At 41.6% G+C, this 26,792-nt stretch overlaps 1 protein-coding gene across 4 annotated transcripts in view; it reads right to left on the bottom strand.

Moving 5' to 3' along the window:
• Window positions 1–26,792, bottom strand: part of TTC27 (tetratricopeptide repeat domain 27) — a 198,384-nt gene that overhangs the window by 14,724 nt on the left and 156,868 nt on the right. For all 4 annotated transcript variants that reach the window (XM_074949014.1, XM_074949017.1, XM_074949015.1 and 1 more), the window contains 4 exons: window positions 25,958–26,010; window positions 22,985–23,150; window positions 9,741–9,938; window positions 5,081–5,192 (listed from right to left, as the gene is read on the bottom strand). In XM_074949014.1, coding sequence (XP_074805115.1) covers window positions 5,081–5,192; window positions 9,741–9,938; window positions 22,985–23,150; window positions 25,958–26,010 — 529 coding nt within the window. The remainder of the gene's footprint in view (window positions 1–5,080; window positions 5,193–9,740; window positions 9,939–22,984; window positions 23,151–25,957; window positions 26,011–26,792) is intronic.

Genomic DNA, 26,792 nt, shown 5'->3' with positions numbered 1-26,792 from the left:
GGCTCAAACATAAACATCTTTTGTTGGCAGACAGTGATGCTCAGAAGAGAGCAAGCCGCCCTTTTGCACAATTACATTATCTGGCGGAATACCCCTCCTTCAGTAACTACAGGCACCATAGGTCTCTCCCAGTTTGGGTGCTGAGCTGGAACAGGGGATCTTGTTAAATAAAGAGAATCCAGGGGCACGGGTTCTAACTCCGGCATCTCCGCGACCTTCTCTTTCTGGAGGTCCCTGTCCATTTCCTTAACTTTATCTTTTGGTGAATCCTCTATATTATTCAGAGAAATATAATTAGGGTTACTAGTAGGGCAGTCGATTAATCACAGTTAACTCATGCGATTAACTCAAAAAACCTAATTGCAATTAAAAAATTTAATCTCAATTAATCGCAGTTTTAATCACACTGTTAAACCATACACTACCAATTGAAATTTATTAAATATTTTGGATATTTTTCTACATTTTCATACATATTGTATTCTGTGTTGTAATTGACATCAAAGTGTATATTATTTATTACAAATATTTGCACTGTAAAAATGATAAACTAAAGAAATAGCATTTTTCACCTCACCTCATAAAAGTACTGTATGCGATACAATCTCCTTATCGTGAAAGTGCAACTTACAAATGTAGATTTTTTTGGTTACATAAGTGCAGTCAAAGACAAAACAATATAAAACTTCATAGCCTACAAGACCACTCAGTCCTACTTCTTGTTCAGCCAATCGCCAAGACAAACAAGTTTGTTGACATTTACAGGAGATAATGCTGCCCTCTTCTTATTTACAATGTCACAAGAAAGTGAGAACAGGTATATGCATGGCACTTCTGTAGCTGGCATTGGAAGGTATTTACATGCCAGATATGCTAAACATTTGTATGCCCCTTCATGCTTTGGCGACCATTCCAGAGGACATGCTTCCATGCTGATGACGCTCGTTAAAAAAAATAATGCGTTAATTAAATGTGTGATTGAACTCCTTGGGGGAGAATTGTATGTCTCCTGCTCTGTTTTACCAGGCTTCTGCCATAATATTTCATGTTATAGCAGTCTTGGATGATGACCCAGCACATGTTGTTCATTTTAAGAACACTTTCACTGCAGATTTGACAAAACGCAAAGATGATACCAATGTGAGATTTCTAAAGATAGCTACAGCACTCGACCCAAGGTTTAAGAATCTGAAGTGACTTCCAAAATCTGAGAGGGTCGAGATGTGGCGCATGCTGTCGGAAGTCTTAAAAGAGCAATACTCCAATATGGAAACTACAGAACCCAAACCACTAAAAAAGAAAATCAACCTTCTGCTGGTGGCATCGGACTCAGATGATGAAAATGAACGTGTCGGTTCGCACTGGTTTGGATTGTTGTTGAGCAGAACCTGTCATCAGCATGGACGCATGTCCCCTGGAATGGTGGTTGAAGACGAAGGGACATCGTTAGCGCATCTGGCACATAAATATCTTGCAACACCAGCTACAACAGTGCCATGAGAATGCCTGTTCTCACTTTCAGATAACATTGTAAACCAGAAGCAGGCAGCATTATCTCCTGCAAATGTAAACAAACTTGTTCAGCCAATTACACAGGCAAACAACAAGTAGGACTGAGTGGACTTGAAGGTTCTAAAATTTTACTTTGTTTAATTTTTGAATGCAGGTATTTTTTTAAAAAAAATAATTCTACATTTTTAAGTTCAACTTTCATGATAAAAGGATTGCACTAAAGTACTTGTATTAGGTGAACTAAAAATACTATTTCTTTTGTTTTTTACAGTGCAAATACTTGTAATAATACATGCAAAGTGAGCACTGTACACTTTGTATTCTGTGTTGCAATTTAAATCAATATATTTGAAAATGTAGAAAACATCCAAAAATATTTAAATAAATGGTATTTTATTATTAACAGTGCAATTAATCATGATTAATTTTTTTAATCACTTGACAGCCCTAGTTACTAGGTAATCTTATTTCTAAACAGTTATACACATTAATAATTCTTTTCCATTGCTTCAGTTGGGAAGAATCACTGTAAACTTCTGAACTCCTGCAGCTATGGATGCTATGACCTTCGGGTACTTTGCCACTCCTTAGGGAGTGATAGGTGTCACCTTGTTAAGTGGCCTAAAATCAATGGTTAATCTCCATGTTTTTCTATCTGCTTTTAAGACAGACCAAATAGCTGCATTATTTGTGCTCTGCAGTTCTACTATGACTCCCTGTAATCTTTTTACTGTTACTGGGGATCCAAACAAGTCTTGTTTCTTCGTACTAATTAATGAATAAGTGGCACCTGTGTATCAGCATATCTTGTCTGAATGCTCCCTTATTAAATGGCATGTCTTCCCCAGGTATCCCAATCTAAATGTGCCCCTAAACCAGCAGGATCTTGTGCTGAAACTGGGGAGATAGGGGGCACCCACCTCCCTGTATTGAACTTTTGGAAGGCGGGGAAGATATGGGTACAGTTCCCTTGTAGTCCGCTAGTTTTCTAAAAATCTGCAGTACGCAATCTGTCAATTTGGTCCCTGCTCTCATATTGCAATAGCCACTTCCAAACTAAACTCCTCAATGAGTCAGAGTCTCCACTTTCTCCTACTAAAATTTCTACCTTTGCCTTCCTTTTTATTTCATTTCCCCCCATTCCGTCTACCTTGCTGGTCCTCTTTTCCCTGAGGCCCACTATTAGAAAAGGTCACTACTGATACCTTTTCAATCTTCTTTCTCAGAGGAGGCCATCCTTCCTTTTATATTTTACATTCAGCTTTTCCTACATTATCCACAGCAGCACCTGAATTATTAGATGCCACCGCTACTTCCATTGCCACGCCTAATTCCAAAACCAATGTCCCTTCAGCCTTCAACTGTTGTTTCTTTTCAGGAAAGCACATCACAGAATCCCCTCCTAGAAAGAAAGACTTCACCACTTCCCTTTATAGGCTATTACATTACCTCCATAGGGGAATTCAGAAAAGTTCTCTGGACTAATACCAGGGCTAACCTTGTTCCTTTCCTTCAAACTTATGAGCACAGCTTTCTCAATGCTCATCACAGCACCACTTCCCCGAGCCACACTACTAACCACTTGCAAAGCAAAGCAGAGCAGGAGGCCAACAAAATGGCGTCCAAAGTCCTTAATTCCTAAAAACTACTACTACACTAAAAACTACTACCAAAACAACAAAAATACTAACTATATACAAGGGTAAAAACAGTCTTCTTTCTGTATTTTTAGAAAATGTGTCACAAGACAGGAGAGAACAGTAGAGACTCCAACATGGACCAAAGGGTGTTGAGAAAGAATTGAGGGTGCTGTTGGTCAGCCCCGCCCTTTATTGCCTTGGACGAAACCATGAGGTGGAGCAAGGGTGTGGGTGCGGACCAACAGACACTACTATTTTCAAAATCTTCAGCTCCGGATGCATGCCGCATGCATATAACTAGACCCCTACCAAATTCATGGTCCATTTTGGTCAATTTCAGAGTCATAGGATTTCAAAGATCATAAATTTCATGATTTCAGATATTTAAATCTGAAATTTCATGGTGTTATAACTGTAGGGGTTGTGACCCAACTCTGAACGCAGCATCACAGAAGTAAGGGTGGCATGGTATGCTATTCCAACCCTTTCTTCTGCGCTGTTACTGGCAGCATGTGGTCTTCAGAGCTGGGCACCTGGCAGCAGCCACTGCTCTCACCCAGCTCTGAAGGCAGTGCAAAAGTAAGGGTGGCAATATCACTCCCCCTACCCTTTTTTGGATCAGGACCCCCAATTTGAGAAATGCTGGTCTCCCTCGTGAAATCTGTATATTACAGGGTAAAAGGACACAAAAGACCAGATTTCACGGTCTGTTATGTGTTTTTCACGGCTGTGAATTTGGTAGGGCCCTATGTATAACCCTTAGTGGATATAATAGGGATCATAATTCAAAGAAAAAGAGTAAATACAGTTACCAACATCCTCAAGTGTTGAAGAATGGAATAAAGAAATAATTTAGCTTCCGCACAATGTCCTAATCCTCCTTAGCAGATGTTTGTCCTGGGCTATTCTTATTACTCTTTCTAATTGCCAAATCGCTTATTACTTTCTTGTTTCTCCACTACTGGCTTATCCATTGTGTCAAGGAGTAGTTGGTGAGAAGGGTTCTTTCTTTGTGGCTCAACCTAATTTTGCATTCTTGGTTTCTCCCAGTGATCTCAACTGCTGTTTGTTGCTGGATGAAGTTGTCTAAGCCCTACTTTACACAAGCGCAGAGAAACTATATTAGGAGTTTGCATCAGTGCAACTACCTCAGTGTAGTTATACAGGTGCTAATTTCCTTCAAGTAGACTGGTCCTTTAAATTTCACCATTAACATCTTTCAGGCTTTCAGCCGTGAAGTAAGAAAAGGAAGTATATTATGAAGATTTGCACAATCTACTCTGAGCAGCAGCTAATTTTGGCATTGTGGGTAGGTGGGCTTTGCAGAAAACTACCACTTATTTCCTCCCCTCTCTTCTTAATTAAGACCAAGGTCTCTAGAAGAACATCTGAGCCCCAATGAAGGGAAGTCAAGGAGCTCAGAGATCATAGGTGGTATATCTATCTGAATCTCACTGAGAGGGAGCAAAGACCAAAGAGTCTATCAGAGTCCAGAGCTACACAATCTACTGAGAATTGCCTCTCAATTTGTATCTCGTCAGCTGAGCTTATTTTGTGGGAGGCTTGGAAGAGTACCACTATAATATTTCTCCCCCAGTGTGCTCTCCCTTTTCACGGCTGAGACAGGAATCATTTTCTCTCAGCACTTTCTCAGGAACTTCCAGAGATCTCTACTGTGTGCTACTCACAGTGTTTGCTGGCTCACAGGCCTTTTAAATGCTGCCTCATCTTATACTCAGGAACTCTATCTCACTGCACCCAGACTCAACTTTTCACATGCAGTAACAAGATTATATCCCAAACAATAGGTGCCATATCAGTTCCAATATCTGAGGATAAGAAACTCACTAACAAAATACGTTCTTACTTAAGTACTCTATATATTCTTTATGAATAATATAAAATGTTATGTTTCAGGGCGAACATACCATGGGCAAGCTCTATGGCTCCTTTCACCAATTCTTTAAAAGACGAAATATCTTTCTCCCAATCTGCTGATTGCATTTCACATTTATGTGCCTTGGTGAGATACTGTAGTGACTGCAAAACAATCAATTAGCGCAAAATTATAAAAGAATTCCAGTTTAGCTTCATGCACATATTAAACACTCCTCCCAAAAAACTGAACATATCTTTAATATGATGGATTTTCTGAGAGTCAGAGTTTCTCTGCAACCATTAGCACCAGCTGTAACACAGATGTTCACTGATATTGCATCTCAAGGATGTCAGGCACATAAAGTAACATGTGTCTGAAGACAATTTTTATTTTTTATAAATTTGTCTAGACTGATGGACGTGACCCATGTTTGCCAGGTCAAAATAATTAAAAGCATATCCAAAAGAGAAAACACTTACATATTTTGAACAGCAGTTCTGAACCTAAGAAATATATAGTTAAATACTACAAGGCTTTTTTCCAAAAATATTATCCAATATTGTTTTTCTTAGACTGAGCTATTGCTTTGATACTGCATTGATTCCCAAAAGCAAACAGAAGTATAGAAAATGAATGTAAACAGTAATCAAGGAAGAATTTTCATAAGCAGGAAACTTATAATGAAAAACAAATATGATACCAATTTATTAAACAAATGTATAAATGAAAAAAAAAAGTGATTCTGGTAATAACCACACTTTCAATACAATTTCTGTCCTTAGTATAACAATGGAACAAATAAAGGGAAAGAAAATATCTAAGATGTAACAGAACCATAAGCACTGATCACTATGAGTTTATGAAGACCATTTCTTGCCAGACAAATGGGAACATAAATGGGGAATAGGAATCCAGTGCTGTACTACAAGGATCTGGTCGTATTCAACATCTTCACTATCTGGAAAAGGGAATTGTGATACATGAAGTGGGGGGCAGTAGCTCCCTTTGATGGACACCCAGCCAGCCAGCTAGCTAGCTATAAAATCCCTCTTGGTCTGTTCTCTGGTTGCTTCACCTGTAAAAGGTTAACAAGCCCAGAGGTAAAAGAAAGCAGAGAACAGACCAGGAGGGATTTTACAGCTAACTGGCTGGCTGGGTGTCCATCAAAGGGAGCTACTCCCCCCCACTTCTTGTATCACAGGAATCAACAGCACATTAATGGAATTTGCAGATGAAAAACTGGAAGGAAGCTATGAACACAAATTAGGAAAGAGAAATAATATCAAGGGATGCAGAGAGATTAGATACACTGAAAAAAACCAAAACAAAATGAGATGCATTTTGTCAATGTAGAGGCTTATACATCAGGTGAAAAATAATCTAAAAAACACACAGCTCAGTGAGCGGGAGAAATTTAAAAAGGAGAAAATAATGATTGCTTGCTATTTTTTCCTTCTCACAGGGGGTGGAGTGTTACTAAAAATAAAAATTAAACATATTGTGTGAAAAAATTGAAGATGCTAAAGTTCTATCACTTGACTAAATGATGGACTAAGAGGGGCATTATAACAGTGTACTACCATCTGAAGAGTCTAAATAGAAGGGAGAAGAAACATCTTAAAGCCATATATAAATTTCATCATTAGAAGCTTTTAAAAACAAGTTGGACAATCACCTGTCAGGGATGGTCTAGGTTTACTTGGTCCTGCCACAGCGCAAGGGGCTGGACTTGATGACTTCTCAAGGTCCCTTCCAGCCCTACATTTCTATGATTCTATGGATATTAGAAGCAATGCAGCGAAGATTGGTCATTAGACGCCAAGGGGACCAAGCCCCAACAATAATGTTCCAGCAGTACTGCCTGCTCCCACAGGGGGCCTCTGATGGAGCTGGAACATACATCTGGCTGTCATCAGGGAATTTGGGCCCTGATGCAGGTAGTAGATAGAGGAGGAACACAATGGGGAATACAGGTTTCTGTGGGGCTAGTCCCAGAGAGGCAGCATATAGGGCTGCCTGCAAATGCTTCCTTGCTGCCACCTCATTTTCCAGGCCCAGCAACAAACAGGTTGAGTATGTGGGTGTCAGGCAGGAAGGGAAAAAGATCTGAGGCTGAAGGGTTGTGTGTGTGTGTTTTCTGAGCTTGGATGTATTTGGAGAGAGATGGTACTGAGTCATGAAGAGTTTAATTGGAAATGGGAAGGGTTCTTGGCCTCATGGGCAAGTGTGAGTTGGTGTTAGATTGGAGGGAATTGTGAAGGCTTTAGAAGGTTCTGAAGTGGGAGAGGGATGCACTGGGTTAAGCACAGGAGAAAACTGACTGAATTGGTGAAGGAGATTGTGAGTAGATTGGTGTGTGTGCAAGAGAAAGTGTATGCTGGGTTAAAAACTAGATCAGAGGGGTGGAGGTTGGGAGTAGGAGAGAACAATGAAGGAGTGACTGAGGGATAAATATTTTCTCCCATACCACCATTTGCTATAAAAGGTATCCCAGTTTTTCATTCTGAAAGTACAGGAGTGGCACCTTTTACTTCCCACTTCCCCATCAACCACATTCTTCCCCCAAAATATGCTTCCTTACCAGTGTCCCTATATTTCATTTTGAAACACTGATTAACATGAAGGAGAGTGTGGTGGATTATTACCTGCCGCCTCAGCAACTATTTTGGACACCAGCCACCACCAGAATAGAGAGATGAAATTAGGAAAGGAAAAATTTAGTCTGAATACCAGGAAAATCTTAACAGCAGCCAGATGTATGAGGCTGTGGAGTATTCTCCCAAGGGAACTGCTGGAAGCATCATTGCTTGAGTCTTTTAAACCTCAACTAGAACATTTTTTAGTGTTGTGTTCAAAGGGGACAGATGTGCATTTGCAGGGGGAGGGACAAAATGATCTAATAGGCCTTTTCCTGTCTTTATCATCTATGATGCTATGAAAACGGCAAACATTATTTTATATTCTATTCAAGTTCTTTGCTTCTTTCACACTATATGGGTTTTGAAAAATTGCAATAGACAGCTACTTTGATTTAATGCCCAATAGGCACAGGAAAACCTTCAAATTTTGTACAATACAGTAGAAGTTTTATAAATTGATACTGTACATTAATTCAAGTTGTGCCTGTAGAGACTTTAGTTTTTCAGTTCTCTTTTATGCTCCATCTACACTAAAATACAACCACGTCAGGAAACTGACAAAAGTGTACCCTAACTTTTACAAATATGGTCCGAATTTGCAGGGTAGACTAGATTTTAACCATGTTTCATAACCAGTCTGGTTATGATACATAGTTAAAGTCCTGTCTCCTCTACATACTGAAACCACATTTATAACTGGGTTAGGGGAAGACCATGATGTAACCGGGCTCCCTGACATGACTATATTTATAGTGTAGACAAGCTCTGAGTTACTTTGTGTGTCTGATTAGTATTTAGGGATGCATTACATGATATTGCAACTTCCATGCTTCTGATTGCAAAAAGGGCAAAATCATTTTCATCTCTAAAGGAAAAAATGGAAAGGAGAGAGGGAGAATCAGACAAATCAGAGTCAGAGGAAAGCAAGTGAGGGCTAAAGCATGCAAGTTAACAGAGGAGAGTTTGAAGAGAACAGAATGAGGAAGGACAAAGTGACTAGAAGTACACCATCATGGACGTGTGAACCACAAGCCCAACAATCGGCATCACGTACTTATCACAGAATATTGAGCAATCTTCCCGCCTGACATTTCTGCCCTGGCCAAAGAGTGCCATTAGGAAACACATACTGAATGCTGACATTTTATATTTTCAGGTTCAGTGAAGATCTGATAACCTAGAGATATTTTGGGAGTGTGCACGGGTATGTGAATTTTGGAAACTTAATACCAAATTGCAAAGCACCATCCAGCATGAACAACAAAGTAAGCACTCCAGTTGTGTCGCAGTTATTTTGGAAATGCAATCACTGTAGCCTCAATTTATGATCTAACTGAGAGACTGAGGGAACGGGGACGACCTGGGATTAGAGGCTAATACAAACAGATTAATATTAGGACAGAGAACTGTACACAGGCCTTGACACCTCAACAGATTAAAAATTAAGTGGAGGAAGTAAACCCACTTTAAGCTAAATAGAAACAAGGCATTCTTCTTCTGGAATGTGTCCACATGGAATAGTTCAGGATTAGCTGTTTCTGAATTACTGCAGTGTAGACAAGCCCTAAATATATTTTCACACTCTGATCCCAGAACTGAGTTTGGTAACTTATGACGACTCAGTGAGCCACTGTTTTCTGAAGGCTGCAGCCTTATTGCCAGAATCTAAGCTTTGAGTTAAAATTAAATCTCTAGCCATTATGGTTGCAAAGAAAACCTTCAAAATATCAACCTAGTGTCACCAACAGATGCTGTAATAGGAAATTTCTTCTTTTGAAGGAAAAAAATGTCCAAGTCTAGAATGATAGAATTATGCATATTTAAAAAAACAAACTGATGGAAAACTTAAAAATCTTCCTCCCCCCTATAGAAAATATATCCTTGGAGGAAAAAAACCCAAAAGGACAGAATGCCTGCAGCAAAACGGAGGAACAGTTGCAAAGTGTGTTCTGTATCTTGCTACAATAGCTGGTCTACTAGAGGATAACAGCCTTCTACTGCTATAACAAACTCACATTATAGGAAAACAAAACAAAACAAAAAAACCCAAAAAGCAACCTCAACATTTACCTTTTCAGTATCTTCAGGGTTATCACTCTGTCCATTTCCACAGAGTCTGGCATATAGTCTCCAGATGTCCGCATCACCAGTCACTCTTGAAGTCACTCTGCCAAACAGCTCCCGCAATTTCCCCTTCAACCCCGTTGCTACCTCTCCATTACGATCAGTCATTCCATCCACCACTGCCCTGACCAGAATATTCAGCACCTTAGAAAGCAGAGAAATCTTTCATTTATATTCTGATAAACACCAACAAGTTTTGGCTTTTGATATCTCTGCAACACTTCAGTATATATTCATTGATAATTTAGTAAATTACAAAGACTTTACAACACAAAGATGGCAAACTAATCTTACAAAATTGTTCTTATACAATTATACGGGATACTAAAAAGTATATTATGAGTGAAGTTCACCCATTTAATCCTCATTTAGACTTTTTGCAAAGCAGTTTTATGGGTGGAGCAAGTATGCAGGAGGCTTCTGTCCTCCCTCCAGTGAGCAGTGGTGGGAATTTTGTGCTTTCCCAAAAAAGATGGTGTGAAGGGGGGCTTTAGGAGTGGTCCAGGAGTAGGATGCTGCATGTGAGAGATACAATTTTAGATTATAAGTGGGACTTGGAGCACCACCTATTATTAAGGTTGCCTGACACGTCTCATCATAAGACCCTGTTTTCAAGTACTTGGAATTTAACTGAACTTTAATTGTTTTGGCTGAAATTTTCCAAGCTGGGGGTCTGCCTCAGGCTGAATTTACTGGAAAATTTCAACAAATTCAGGGCAGCCATTTCCAAGAACAAAGTCAGGGAAAAATACATTGTTATGCTCATGTTAAAAATTTCTGGCAAACTTTTCTTTGAGAATCTCTACTGTCTCCATGCTTTGGAGCAGGGATTTGAAATTTGGCAGGGGATGACCTTCGTGTCAGTGATGTGTCTTTTGCCCAACCTGTGAAAATCTGGCAATTTGTCCAAGTTATAAATCTTTGAAAAAAAACCAAAGTTTGCACATGCTCAGTGGAGATTTACTAGAGCTTTGCAGCTTAATTCCCTGAAGATTCTGTCAGCACTGAGCATACACCAGCCTAGGGCTGAGCAGGACTTTCTCTGCATCTGTAGCTCTGGGGTGCTGCAGGCTGAGCTGAGGCTAGGCACAGGAGTTGAGAGCAGGGGCCCTGTCTTTCCCGGGCTGCTAATGCCACCCTGCTGGGCTGAGACAGCAAGGAGGATGCTGCCTCATTTGAATAGGCAAGATAGGACAAGAATCGGACTAGGGAGGTGGAAAAAGCAGACCAGGATGAAGACTGAGGCTGGGTGACAGGCAGGAAAAAAGGGTGGGGTTGGGGGGAGGGAGGTGTTGCATAGACAACCTTAATTTTGGTATTTTCTGACTTCTGACTGCTTGGCATTGCAACCTTTAATAACGTTCTTTAACCTAGTTTTTTTTCCTGTATAATATTAATAAATCATTTAGATTAAATACAAAGAAATAATACTAATTGGCATTTCCTAACAATAAGACACTTTTTAGATAATAAAATCCATACTGCGATTGGGATACAGAATATTAATCCTGCTAGAAAGCTAAATTTATGACTACTCAATGATTCACTGATGTACCACGATCCTGCTAAAAATATGAAAGGCTAGAACCCTTAAAAATGGAGATGGGTACAGGATATTGAGAACACTAAGTTATAACACATTCTGTGCTATTAATCATAATTGTTGTATTTATAAGAATCAATAATATTACACATTCCAAACAATTTTACTTTAAGCTAGCAAACAAACAACATTTATTTTTCATGACACAGCTAAATGTTTCTATTACAAATATTTTTCTCAACAGTATAATTGGATTACACTGTTTGGTCAAAACCAACAGCAATCAAGTGATTCTCAATTATGTATTTCAAATTCCTGGTCAGTCGCATAGTAAATTTAAAATGGGTGATATTACAAAATAGGTCTACCAAACTATTACAAGCCAATAATAGAAAAGAACGCAACCATAAAAAAAAAACCCTAAATGAAAAATTCCAACAACTTTCTATTCAGCATTGTTATCAAACTATGGTAGCGAATTAACATTTTTATTTAATCTTTTTAAAAAACACTAATATATATTTTATAAAATAAATTATCTAAACTATTGTGTGAGGGCTGATCTGTTCTTCCTCTCTACTAATCAGCAGTCAGCCTTTCACTCTTGAAGATAGTCGTAGGAAACAAAAAGTTTAGTAGGGATATTGAGGGAGTGACAACTATACGGAATAATTTTGTGGAAAATATGCCCAAATATTAATAGGGCTGTAGTCCTGCTGAGACAATAAGTTCCAATACCTATACCTAGATATTTTTAGCTTTTTTAAAAAGACAGTGTCATGCAACAGTTATGTCCTTGAAATATGCCAGTGAGTAATGTAAACACACTATATTCTATTGCTATATCATACTCAATAGTATAAAACAGATAAATAATACATGAAAGTATAGGTTCTACTTGAAAAGGGGCTAAAACATAATCATGTCTTGGTTATACTGCCTGTTAAAAATATTTTTGTTAGAATTGCAAGTGAATTGTATCTAAACACCAAAACAGGATTAGCAATCAAGGCACAACTTTCTACTTTCAGAACACAATTTTAATGGTTAAACTTTTAATTAAATGTCCTCTAAGGGAAGTTAAATTGTCATATCCACTAATACTCCAGCACAGTCAATAGATGCTAAGTTAAAAAGGATCCTGTGCAAGCAACAACTTTTATTTTCCTTATGTCTGTTTAATCAGTTATGCCTCATATGACCACTGTACAAAGCACCTGTGTGTTTAACAGTTCTCCACTATACCAGGATTCCACCTCCTTTCTCCTATTTTTTGTGCCTCACACTAATTAAAAACAAAACAAAAACACAAGAAAAAAAAACTATCCTAAAACCCTAAAACATCTTAACTGACGTTAATCTCATTTCACAATTACTATGTTGTACAACAGCTCCTTTCATATAAAAATTGAACTAGTCAAAACATGTTCCAAAGCTGCACTGATGCGAATCAAAGCTGACAGAGCTCAAGTGAGGAAAGGACCTTCAGATAACAGTTCTCCCATGATAAGTCAGCACTCTGTAAGGCAGCTCTCTGTAAATACACTCACCGCAAATACCTTCCCAAATTAAAGCTTAAAATCAAGGAATTGATCATTAATGAACCGCTTGAGAGCACAGGTGTCTCTTGAAAATGTTAATCCCCCACCTCCTCACTCAAAATCCCTGTTGGAAAGTGCCCTTACAGAAATACAAGCACAAAAAGCTTTTGCTTTTGCCTCTTATTACAAAACATTCTAGCAGCATGAGCCAGTTAAATGAGGATAATACATAATGGGAAGAGGCAATAGGAATCTTCACTCTATGCTGTTTCCTGTTTGGGATCCTGTATTCACGTTAAGCCGTGCACATTGAATTCACATTCACAGACAGTACAGTATGTAGCTTTGCTCCTGAAAGCGATGTTGCAAAACATTCCAACAATCAATGCAGCATCTAGTGTCTTTCTTATCCTCAGCATGTTAACATTACAGATAAACACCAACTGCTTGGCTTCAGTGATCTGCATTCTGTGAAAAGTTATGTGATTAACACTTTTGGAAGTCCCTTGGATAACATATTCCCATACACACCAGAGGTTGAATCACTGGAAGGAGGCAGATTCTCAGCTAGTGTAAAGACAATTTATACCAGCTGAGAATCTGCCCCCAGGTCTTTTTTTTTGGTAAATTGTGACTTAATTATTGGCTAAACTGTAGTTTCTCTCACATACAGGCATGACCCTAAAAAACTTGCCAATTGGCATAAATAATTGCATGAGTCTTTAATATTAGATAAACTCAGTATTTGCAGTAAGTATGGGAAAACACATATAGGCACTGAGATAAACTTATTTATTTATATTAGGAAAAACTGGCAACTTTTTAAGGGCCATGGCCATAAAAGGGAATGCTAAGAACACATGCATAAAATTTTAATGAGACTATCCAGGAATCAGTTTTTAGCACTACTTGATATACTGTAGCCTTTTATTCTACCTTACTTCTTATAGATAAATATATATGTACATGCATATATGTGCTATATATAGACATACATGTATGCATGTATAGTGAATGTAATGCTTCTAAAAAGGTGTTGGAGTCTCCCCTTCAATATTTTTCCTTCAACCATCCAATATCTAGGTGGCAAAATTGACAGGCCTAGTGACTAAAGTCCTCCTTTTATCCACAGAGACATTATAGTCTAGGTAACAATCATGCAGATTTCAGTGTCTCTCTCATTAATATGTTCCAACCACTTTTTTCTGATTAACATGCTTTAAAATATAGACATTGTAAATATAAGTGTTCATATCACAAAGCTGAGAAGGATCTGTAGGCTAAGGAGAAAGAGAGGGAGTTTTCTTACATATGAAAGGCAGTGTTGTTCTCTTTTAACAATATACCTATTTAATAAATCACCATAAAAAGTCCAGTGCATTAGATTAGACATGTGATCCATGCAAAGATCAATTAATGTTAATGTGACACATCTCAGTTTTTTCCCCAGATCATTTTTATTTTATATATGGGAATGATTAATAATATTTTTCCTTTTAGAATTTTGCCTGTAGCATCCATATGTGTATACATTCAACCTCACAATATCCTACAGCCTATCATATTTCCTGCCAAGAAGGGGGTGTGATGATATTAGATAACTAGAATAACTCAGAAGCATAATTTCCCACAATTACATTTTGTGGTCACAAATCCGAAACAGAAAAGCAATGACCTAACATACAAATAGAAAACATACTATAATTCAATTACAAACTCCTTTAAAGAGTTAATAAAATTGTATTAGTTTAAAAACATCTTTGAATAATATGCTGAAATATTAAGCATCTGACCACAGCATACAAAACCAGGGATATTCTAAATTACTTCCATTATATACTACTAATTTGGTACATTTAGTCATGTATCAGAGGATCCTAGAACAATGGGCTATGAAGCACACCCCATGGGTGATTTTTTATGTATGAGTTGTACTGTTAATGTATTGTGCACTATTTGTATAGCCATCCTCCTAGTTTAGATTGTTACCTAATACTGATTTAACCAATGGTTTTATGTTTTCCCCCCTCTCTTTCTTGACATGTCAACTAGTACAGTAGTTAATAAAATAACATACATTCAGCACCTCTGATCTAGCAAGAAGATCAAGTTGTGCTGGCATGGAAAGAGGCATGTGAGAGACACACCAACTTCCACTTAGCCATGTCTATGGTTTACTTAGGTGTCTATTATCAGGTATGCTGCTAATCCATTGCAGGAGAGATGAAGTGTCAGAGGGAAGGAAAAGAACTAATGCTGAAGTCAGGCTGCAAGGTGGGACGGTAGATAGTCAAGGGGACTGACTTTCTGGAAATATTGAACAGGATGAGTTTCCTCTAAGAACCATAACTTAGCTGTTTAGGTTTATCTATTCATTTTTAGCTACTAGAGTATTCTGTTACTCCCTGAACAATTATTAATACAAGCCTTCCTGGAATCCTTAATCAGATTTTGGGCTTGTTCATAATCACGTATGAAAATCCCTCTAATTGCATATAGCTATATTAAAGAGAACATGCAGAAAAAGACAGTTACCTTTTCCATAACTGGTGTTCTTCGAGATATGTTGCTCATGTCTGTTCCACAATAGGTGTGCATGCTCGCCACGTGCACCAGTGCTGGAAGTTTTTCCCCAAGCAGTACCCATAGGGGGGAGCACTCCCCCACGACCCTGGGAGCAGTGCCTGCCTGGCGTGGTATAAGGGGGGCTGCACTCCCCCCACCCTCAGTTCCTTCTTGCCAGACAACTCCAACAGAGGGGAAGGAGGGTGGGATGTGGAATAGACATGAGCAACATCTCGAAGAACACCAGTTACGGAAAAGGTAACGGTCTTTTCTTCTTCAAGTGATTGCTCATGTGTATTCCACAATAGGTGATTCCAAGCTATATCTGTTGGAGGTAGGTAGGAGTTCACAAATTCTTGGGACGGAGTACCTCCCTGCTGAACTCGGCATCATCCCTGGCCTGGGAGATGATCACATAGTGCGAGGTGAACATGTGAACCGAAGACCACATGGCGGCCCTACAAACGTCCTGGATGGGGATGTGGGCCACGTAGGCAGTTGATGAGGCCTGTGCCCAAGTCGAGTGTACCCTCACAATGGGCGGCGGGGGAACCCCCACCAGCTCATAACAGGAATGGATGCTCGAAGTGATCCACTTAGAAAGCCGCTCAGTGGAAATCGGCTGACCCTTCACACGCTCAGCCGAGGTGATGAACAATTGCGAAGACTTTCTGAACGGCTTGGTCCGCTCGAGGTAGAAAGCCAGAGCTTGCCTTACGTCGAGCATGTGGAGATGGCATTCCTCACTAGTCGCATGAGGCTTGGGGCAGAGGACTGGCAGAAAAATGTCCTGACCCATGTGGTAGGCAGAGACCACCTTCGGGAGGAACGCGGCGTGTGCGCAGAGCTGGACCTTGTCCTTATGAAAAACCGTATACGGCAGTTTGGAGGTTAGGGCCCTGAGCTCCGAGACCCACCTGGCCAACGTGATAACTACCAGGAAGGCCACCTTCCACGAGAACTGAGACCAGGAACACGTGGCCAGTTGTTCATATGGGGCCCCCGTGAGACGAGCCAGCACCAGGTTTAGGTCCCACTGTGGAACCAGGGGCTTGGAATATGGGTAGAGAGGTTCCAAACCCTTAAGGAACCGGCCGCTCATAGCATGGGAAAACACCGTTTGCCCTTGCACCAGGGGATGAAAGGCCGATATGGCCGCCAAGTATACCCTGACTGACGAGAGTGCCAATCCCTGGGCCCTCAGGTGGAGGAGGTAATCAAGCATAAGCTGGATCTGGGCGGCTGTCGGACAAACACCCTGGCCTGCCGCCCACCTCGAAAACCGAGACCACTTCGCCACATAGGAGCAGTGAGTGGAGGGCCGTCTACTTTCAAGGAGGATGCACTGAACCTGTTCCGAGCATGTTCTTTCCTCGCCACCTAGCCACTGAGCAGCCACACTGTGAGGTCAAGCATTGCTAGGTTGGGATGGAGGAGGCGGCCCTGGTCCCTGAGAGAGCAGGTCCAGGCGGAGAGGTAACTGCCATGGCTACCCGTACCAGTGCTGCCCAGGCCATGCCGGGGCAATGAGGAGGACCTTGGCTTTGTCCGTCTTTATTTTCTCCAGGGCCCTGCTGATCAGAGGGAACAAGGGAAAGGTGTAGAGGAGCTGGCCTGACCAAGACAGGGTAAAGGCATCGGAGATAGTGCCCCTCCTTAGGCCCCGCCGGAGAAGAACCGGGGGCATCATCGGTTCTGCCAGGTCGCAAATAGGTCCATCTGGGGAGTAGCCCACCTTCAGAAGAGCTGGTGAGCCACTTCCAGTTGTGGAGACCACTCATGCTGAGAGGAAAAATCCCTGCTCAAGCGATCTGCCCTCATATTCCGTGCGCCCGGCAGGTGGAAGGCTTTTAGGTAGATATTGTGGGCTATACAGAAGTCCCACAGACTGAGGGCTTCGTGGCAGAGAGCAGAGGATCAGGCCCCACCTTGCCTGTTGATATAGAACACAGAGGCCATGTTGTCCTTGAGGACCCTGACTACCTTGCCCTCCAGATGCAAGCGGAAGGCCATACACGCCAGTCGCACAGCCCTGAGTTCCCTGATGTTTATATGAAGGTGTAGGTCTTGTAGAGACCACAGGCCTTGGGTCTGAAAGTTCCCCACATGAGCCCCCCATCCCAGGTCCGATGTGTTGCACACCAGCTCCAACAACGGGGCCCTGTCCCTGAACTGGACCCCTTGGAGCATGTTGTTTGGGGCAGACCACCACCGCAGGGAGGTGATCACCGAGTTTGGCATGGTGAGGACTTTGTCCATTCTGTCTGTGGCCTGGGAGAACTGTGAGCCCAGCCAGAGCTGGAGGGGCCTCATTCTGAGTCTGGCGTGACGGACCACATTTGTGCACGCAAACATGTGACCGAGTCAATGAGACCTTTCAGGGGGGTCTCGAACCTGTCTGGTGGGAGAGAGGACCCGGCCGACGTTGTGTCCAGTAGCGCCCCGATAAACTCTGTGTGTTGGACCAGGACTAATGTGGACTTGGCATTGTTTATCAACAGGCCCAGGGCAGTACATGTGGACAGGAGGAGTGCCACATGATCCCTCACCGGCGACTGGGGGGGTGCCTTTGACTAGCCAGTCGTCCAGATATGGGAATATTTGGACCCCCTGTTGTCTGAGGTAGGCCGCTACCACCGCCATTCACTTTGTTAAGACCCTGGGGGTAGTGGACAGATCAAACGGTAGGACCGTTAATTGGTAGTGACTCTGACCCACCATGAAATGGAGGAAGCGTCTGTGCCCCTCGAATGTGTGGATGTGGAAGTACGCGTCCTGTAGATTGAGGGCAGCATACCAGTCCCCGGGATCCAGGGAGGGGATGATGGAGGCCAGGGAAACCATGCAGAACTTGAGTTTCATCATGTAGTGGTTCAGGCCTCGCAGGTCCATGATGGGCCTGAGCCCCCCTTTGGCCTTTGGGATAAGGAAATACCAGGAGTAATACTCCTTGCCCAGAAACTCCTTGGGCACCACCTCTTCAGCTCCTAGGTCCAGGAGCCGCCCCACCTCCTGCTCGAGCAGAGCCTTGTGGGAGGGGTCCCCCAGGAGGGACGGGGGTGGAGGACAGTTGGGTGGGGAGGAGATAAACTGAAGGGTGTAACGTCGGGAGATGGTGTTGAGAACGCACCGGTCCGAGGTGAGCCGCGACCATTCCGGGAGGAAAGCATGCTACCAATTGGAGAAAGGGAGCTTTATTGGGGGTAGGTCCCTGCTGAGAACTGGTGGGGTACCCCTAAGCGTCCCGTCAAAAACGCCTTTTGCCCGCCTGCTTGACCTTAGAAGACCCAGGCTGGGGGGCAGGCCGGGATTGCCATTGCAGGCACTTTCTGTAGCCCTGCTGCTTTTTGTGGGAGGCCTTGTACTTTGGGAGGGTGGCGCGGGCGGGAGCCTGTTGCAGCTTGAACTTGGGTTTTGCCGGAGGAGGGACACAGAGGCCCAAGGTCTGGAGGGTCGTGCGGGAGTCTTTCATGCCATGCAGCCTTGTGTCTGTTTCCTCAGCAAACAGAGCCTTCCCGTCGAAAGGGAGATCCTGCATTGACGACTGCGCTTCACTGGAGAGCCCAGAGAGCAGAAGCCACGACGCCCATCTTATGGACACCGCTGAGGCCATGGACTGTGCAGCCAGGTCTGCTGCAGGGATGCCCTTGCGGCTGCCGCCCCTTCCTCCATGAGCGCCTTAAACTCTTTCTTATCGCGCTCCCGGAGAGAGTCCTCAAACTTTGGGAGGGATTCCCAGAGGTTAAACTCATAGTGACCCAGGAGAGCCTGATGGTTTGCTACTCATACCTGAAAGCTTGACGATAAATAAACCTTTCTCCCGAAAGTATCCAGCCTCCAAGAGTCTTTGTTCTTGGGGGTCGTGGCTGGTTGCCCCTGCCGCTCCCTGTGGTTGACCAACTTGACCATCAAGGAGTTGGGCACTGGGTGGGTATACAGATACTCATGTCCCTTCGTGGGTACAAAGTACTTGAACTTCGCTTTTTTAGAGATGGGAGCCAACAAGGCTGGTGTTTGCCACAGGGCATTTGAAATTCTTGCCACCCCTTCATGAAGCAGCAAGGCCACCCTGCCCGGTGCTGAAGGGGACAGCACATGGAAGAGCCTATTCAACCCTATTCAGTCTCCTCAGCCTGGAGGTGGAGGCTCGCTGCCACCCTTTTTAGGAGGTCTTGGTGGGCTCAGTAGTCCTTCTGAGGGACAGAGGAGTGCGGGGCTGCAATCAGCTCCTCTGGACGGGGCGAGGCCGGTGCGATGCTTTGGGTGTCGTCCGGCACCGGAGGATCCACCACCTGGTTGGACTCCGGGCACGGTAACGAGGACAGAGGTCCCACCAACCTTTTTTCTGGCGGTCTAAAGATTCACGCCGACGGTGATTCCGAGGCCCCAGCCACCGAGCAAGCCCCCACCGGGAGCTGCGCCGGAGGTCACGATGCTTGGTGCCATTGTGCTTGCTGAGGCACCGGCGGGGCCAGCTGTTCAGGCCAAGCTAGCCAGCCCGTAGACGGGCGGCTGTGAGTGGAGGCCAGGCTGGTGTATGATCCACTGCTGCTACCTCTGGATTGGGAGTATTGGCGGTGCCGGTATCTATGTCAGCCTCGGGACCGCGATCTCGACACAGAGGAGTGGCACCGACAGTAGTAGCTGCTCCACGAATGGCCTCGAGGGGCGGACCCGCATCGGCAAGACACTGGCGATCGACGCCCGGGGCTACGGTGCCTTGGCAGAGACTTGGAATGGGAGTCCAAGCGGGAGCGGCGTCGATGATTGTTCCACGACTGACTGTGGTATCTCCTGTGAGACGAGGACTGTTGGTGACGTCTGCCACGGTCCCATCTATATTCGCTTTGCGAAGATAAGCGGTGCCGGGAGTCCTGGTCGGACCGCACCCATCCAGACAGTCTGGCTGGTGTCGAGGGTGATCTACATGAACTGAGCCCTGAATGGTTGCTGGGCAGTTAGCGGTGTCAGGAACACTGCCTTGACCAAGACTGGTACTGGGCTGATGGCGACTGTGGTGATCCCAGTGGCAGCTTACCTCTGGAGCATGGGGCCAACATCAGCGGAGCTCTGGGCACCGGCATTGACATGATGTCCCTGGCTGCCTGGAGGGCTTCGGGCGTAGATGGCATCCAGACATCTGGAGAGGCCTGCTCCGAAGGAGCCGGGCTACTCCGCTCACATGAGTCGGAGCCCTAGGGCCTGATGGAGATTGAGGACTACCCGACATGGGCCTAGCCTCTGTCCCAGACTTCCCTCAGTGCCGTTGCGAAGAGGGAGTCTTTCTGGTTCTCTTGGCGTGCCCTGTGGACAGGGAGCGGTGCCGACTGGACGATGGTATCGGAGGGTCTCCGTGTACAGACGCCGCGGTGCTGGGTATCAGTTCGGAGCGGCATGCCGGGGTCGGGGCCAGCGTCGACTCCATCAGGATGGCCCTGAGTCTAATGTCCCTTTCTTTTTTATTTCGGGGCTTGAGAAACTTGCAGATCTTGCATCTTTCGCTGATATGGGTTTCTCCCAAGCACCGCAGACAATCCGTGTGCGGGTCGCTCCTTGAAATAGAGCGCCTACAAGAGCCACACGACTTAAAGCTTGGAGCGTGGGGCCCGGGCTCAATGACTAACTAAACTAACTGAATTAGCTAACTGACTACAGTTACTACTGAACAAACAAACAGAGTTCTGGGGACGAGCTGCAGCAAAGCTGGAGCTGAGCAGTTCCAACGCACCTTCACTGGTGGCAAGAAGGAACTGAGGGTGGGGGGAGGGCATCCCCCCCTTATACCGCGCCAGGCAGCCGCCGCTCCAGGGGTCGCGGTGGGGTGCTCCCCACTACGGGTACTGCTAGGGGAAAAACTTCCGGCACCGGAGCACGTGGTGAGCATGCACACCTATTGTGGAATACACATGAGCAATCACCCGAAGAAAAACTTGGAAGGCTTTTTAAGGTCCATCTCCACTGGGACATCTTAAACAAAAAACTCAGGACATTTAACATCAGTACAGTCCTAACCAAATAAAAACCGTAGCGTGTGATTAAAAACTGAAGGGGAAAATAGAACAGAAAGGAAAATTATGCAACAAAAGTGGAAAATTATTCTAAGCAATATGCAAAAAGCTTAACTGAATATCCAATATAAAATCCTAAAAGAACACCCTTGATGGTGAAAGCAGCACATACCAGCTCAGAACACGTGAACGGTCACAGAAGAAAAAGCAAATTTGTTCACATGGTATTTTACTTCTTGTAGGCTAACGACAATCTGACCAAAGTGATATTAGGATCAGTTCTGGACTGCATTGTGTAACACAACTATTATTTGAATCAGTAATTCAGAAAGGTACTTCCTAACCAGAAAAATCTACTCCGTGTCCCCATGAATAAACATGATTCCTTCCTAATGACAGCATTGTAGCTGCCAATAGACTAATCCTTACCACATGGAAAACTACAGATGTTTCCACAGACATTGATTTGCGACTGAAATACACTAGAGAGCTTTAAAATCTTTTCAATTTTAACTATCTCAAATTTGATTGATTTTGCTCATATGGAACAACAGGCTGACTTGTGTTTGGTGGTTTTTATACAAGTGATTAATACTAATACTTGGGCATTCTTGGTATTTAAAAAGTAAACTGAAAAAGAAAAAGAGCAAATGAGATGCCTTTGACAGTCATAGTACAGTGTATTCCTTACATCTCCTGATCAAACTCAAAGTTTGCCAGGGATATTAAAGCACAATTAATACATAAAAACAAATATTAGCCTTCATTTTCTACAGTGAAAAGCATATGAAGTTCATCCATTATATTTTCATAGTATTGGATTATGTAGGTTTAATACTGCAATTACAAATTATTCAGTACATGAAATTTAATTCATTTGTAAAGGTTTGGTTGTATAAGATATACATTTTCAAATTTATGGGGAAAAATCATAACCTTACTACAGCTGGAAGGTCTAAAACAGGGGGTCTCAAACTAGGGGTCGGGACCCTTCAGGGGGTCATGAGGTTATTACATGGGGGGGGGGTCACGAGCTTTCAGCCTCCACCCCAAACCCAATTTTGCTTCCAGCATTTATAATGGTGTCAAATATATTAAAAAGTGTTTTTCATTTAAAAGGGGGGTCACACTCAAAGGCTTGCTATGTGAAAGGGGTCACCAGTACAAAAGTTTGAGAACCACTGGTCTAAAACAATCTGTATTAATGTTTACAGTGAGATACATAAAAGTGTGTGAAAAATGAAATAATCCCCAACAGTTCAATTTAGGGATGGACCTGAGCAGCAAACTCTAAATTTATTCTTCCTCAAAGCCTGGGGATGTTGCAATCCAGGGTTTTGTTTGGTCTCCTCTCCAGTTTAAATTATTTCTCTTTACAATCAAAATCTCATAATGAAGCAGACTTGCCTGGATATCTTTCATTGTAAAGTATGCTATTGTTATTGAAATGTACTTGTAATGATGCAAATAATTTCTACAAGGAAAAATGAATGTATACGAACATGTAAAAACATAAAAAGAAATCTGTCCCACCTGCACATCTTTGTACTTTTCTTGTAAATCCATAAGCCGGTGATAAGCTTTAATTGCTTCTGAAAACTCTCCAATGTCTGTACTGGTAACAAGGTAGTTCTCCCAAATCTGCCAGTGTTCATAGTTACACTTGAGAGCTTCTTGGAGCGTGCGAAATGCTTGGATTCTAGTTAAGAATAAAAATAAAAGATTTGGCATATAACATATTAAAAGCATTCTGTATTTACTTAAAGGCTACATAATTAATGAACACATTTTGAAAACAGATGCAACATTAAGATTAGTTGCTCAGAATTTACACGAAAGCCTGAGAATCCCTTTCTTTCATGCCCTTCCGCTCAAACCAGTTGATTACATAGCTCGCTATCTCATACCTGTTCTGAGATATCGCGAGATATCGCGTTCTCTCTCTCTCAGTGATACCAGTTGGCCTCAGTGAAGATTACATTGTTGTTAGCCTTCTTGCAATAATTCCTCCTCTATTATCATTCTAGTGACATACATTGAGTCAGTGGTCCTTGACCACTTTCAAATCCTTTCTCCCTGGGACAGCAACATAGGTAGATTATTGATTTGCCTCCTGAATACTCAGTAACCTCAGCTGTTAATAAATAAGCTGTTTTGCAGGACTTATTTGTTATCCACCTTCCTTTGAAAAGACATTGAGCTAGCCCTTAAATTCAGTAAGCACAGATAATGAAAAATACTCCATTAATCTCCCCTTACACATAATCTACAAAAGAAAAACCACATAATTTACTGTAGTAAGTTGTCTGCAAACACTTGATCAGATCATAAGGTTTTGATCAAGAAGCAAAAAAATGTAATTGTCATTAACCAACAGTGATAAATACAACTTTGGCCCTTTCCAATTAACAGCAATGAAAGACACCTAGTATAATGGACAGACCTTTTACTATTGTTTGTTATGCATATAAAGAAAATATTACAATAAATACAACAATTGTATAGGGAAAAAAAAGAAAGCAGGTGTTTATTTAATCACTTCAGTAAACGTAAATGCTGTTACATTTTGGCAAAATAAAATACTGTCATTCTTATTGCTTGGTAACTTTTTCTTGTTTTTTTAAAAAAACGAAAACAGTAGATTAAGAGATTCCAAAGCCAGAGGGACATTTGATCATCTAGTCTGACCTTCTGTATAACACACAGGCCATAGAACTTCACCAAAATAATTGTCTCCACTGTTATTTTAAATGCACCTTTGGGTTTAAATCTCCTCATACAGTTTGGCCATATGTACTGATATTTTCAATCTTGAATCTGAATTCTGCCAACAAATGATGACAAAGCAATCAACCTCTCACTGCGGTTGTAATCAATTTTTGAAAAATAAAATAGCTTTTTAATGCTGAGTTATTACAGTGGAAAGAAATATGAAAATGATGATTCAATTCACAACACATCAAAAATATTTTCCAACACTTAATATTTTTGTCTATGTTAAGGACATAAAATACTCTGCAATTTTGGCACGAGTTTTTCTTGATACCATAAAATTGAAGTCAAAGTCAAAAAAGTGAAGTAGAACACATCGCTCAATAGTGCCTTTGCCCTATGCTGTAAACGGGTAGGTGGAAATCATTCTGATGAAGAATACTTCTAATTATTAGGCATAGGACAATGCATACAGCCCTTGAAGTGTCATAGCATGCTTTGGAGGTTGAGAAGTAGGAGTCAAACACCAACATCCTCTGATTGGAAGAGGAAACATTTTGCATTTATCTACTTCTGAATTAAAACAGTGCATTCAGAGTGACTGCATAAACACCCTATCTTGTGAACAGGTAACAGATTGTCTTTTTTAGAGTTCAACAGGGATAATGAATAAATAAGTAACTGTGATTCAATCTTCCTGATTTTGATGACCGATTGTGAAGTTCCTTCAAGACACTTCCACAAAGGCACCAGGAACTGAAGAAAAGGACATTTGGTCAAACAAACTAGGTCTGTTTATTTCTATTCCTCGTTTCAGCCTGGGTAGTCGTTCTACTCCTTGCTTTCTTCTCTTCATCTCTCCATAAATATGTCTAAACATCTCAGACTTATTTATAGCATTTGCTACAATGCATTTTCATGGCAATTTATTTCATGTGTTTACCACTTTGTGTGAATTCACTGTTCTTCTCCTCATTTTTATTTCATTTCATTAAAGTTAAACCACATAAATTGTTCAGAATGTCACTTTTTAAAACGAAACACTGGCAATTTCAATATACTTTCATGCTTCTACTTTTCATTCTAAAGTTTTATTCTTTTTTGGTAGAAAATATAATGAGACACAGTCCAAGTACAGAGTATTATCAAATTAAATTGTTCTTCCATATTCAGCCCTTGCAAGAATATTACCAAAACTTTATAGTAAAGTATAGAGAACTTTAATATTACAACAAGTCAAAATACAGAAATAAGAAATTAGCTGCTTTGAGTCTGGGTTTCCTCTGTTAATGGTTAATTTGGAGGGAAAAGAACAAGCAGATTTATGCATACTAATCTCCATCTGCTTTTATGATGTCAATAGTAAACTACTACTTGTTCCCTCAAATCTCATAAACTGAATATAGCATGAATCAATATAGGTTTGACATTATCCTCTGTTTTAAAAAGGACATATCTTTTTTGGCTTCACAGTCCAATTAATTTCCATTTCTAGTATGAATAATTTTGATTTGTTTGTACTTAGTGTATAAGTGATGAATTATGAATTTGAAAATATCAGCTCCAAATTATTGCTCTTTACAAAGCTAATTAAATATATTTTTCTCCAATTGAAAGGTGATTAATTTCTAATTAGTATCACTGTAGGAAATCTACTGGGAGACTAGACTGAAGGGTAGAGGACTAGCATTAATGAGTAAACCACATCGTGAGAATACTCTCTGTGTTAGGAGAAAGGAAATCAGAAATATTTATTTTGGAAGCAGTATTCTCTAAACCTTTTGAAGTACTTACTTCTGTTTCAATCTGATATATGCAGTTGATAAATTGTTCCAGGCCTCAGCATTCTGCAATTACAACAGAGGAAGCACTTAAAATCAAAGACATTCCACTTATTTGGGAAAAATCATTTGAATAAAACGTAAAATTATAAGATTTACATGACCAATTTACCTTATCATATACATATATTAATAAATGCACATACATATTAAATATTAAGGTGGCAATAATATTAATTAAAAAAATAAAATTTGCCTGGTAAATAAACAAAATGATAGCAACAGTCAGAAATATAAGAGAAATGTTAAATTGTAAATGGTTAAATTAATTCTGTTCTGGCATTGTACATATTGAGCCTGATTCTTCTTTCACTTACACTGAAGAAAATCTGGAGTAACTCCACTGAAGTCAGAGCAGTGACAATGGTGTAAACCCAAAACAAGAACAGAACCAGAATATTTCAGTGAAATTCATTCCAGGGCTGAGGGCAACAGACTTATGGACCACTGAAGGCCCAAGTGTTTTGCAGGCTTAGTTTAGACTTAACTAGTGTGATGGCCTTGTGATAGACTTCTGCACAGAGTGAATTTCAGTTACTGTGACTAAGAGTATGTCTACACTACAAAAGCTATAGGGCACAACTGCAGTGCTGCAGCTACACTGTTGTAGCACTGTACTGAAGACACTTGCTACAGAGATGGAAAGGGTATTTCCGTTGCTGTAGTAAATCAACATAGCTAGGTCAACCTAAATTTTAGGTGTAGACCAGGACTAAGAGCCCAATCCTGCATCCTTTACTCAAATAAATCCCATTTAAACCATTAGGAAATCAACTGATCTATTCCTG

This window comes from Natator depressus, chromosome 3 (genome assembly GCF_965152275.1).
Source record: "Natator depressus isolate rNatDep1 chromosome 3, rNatDep2.hap1, whole genome shotgun sequence".
NCBI lineage: Eukaryota > Metazoa > Chordata > Testudines > Cheloniidae > Natator > Natator depressus.
The sequence above is the reverse complement of the archived record's forward strand: the minus strand, read 5'-3'. Positions and strand labels throughout refer to the sequence as shown.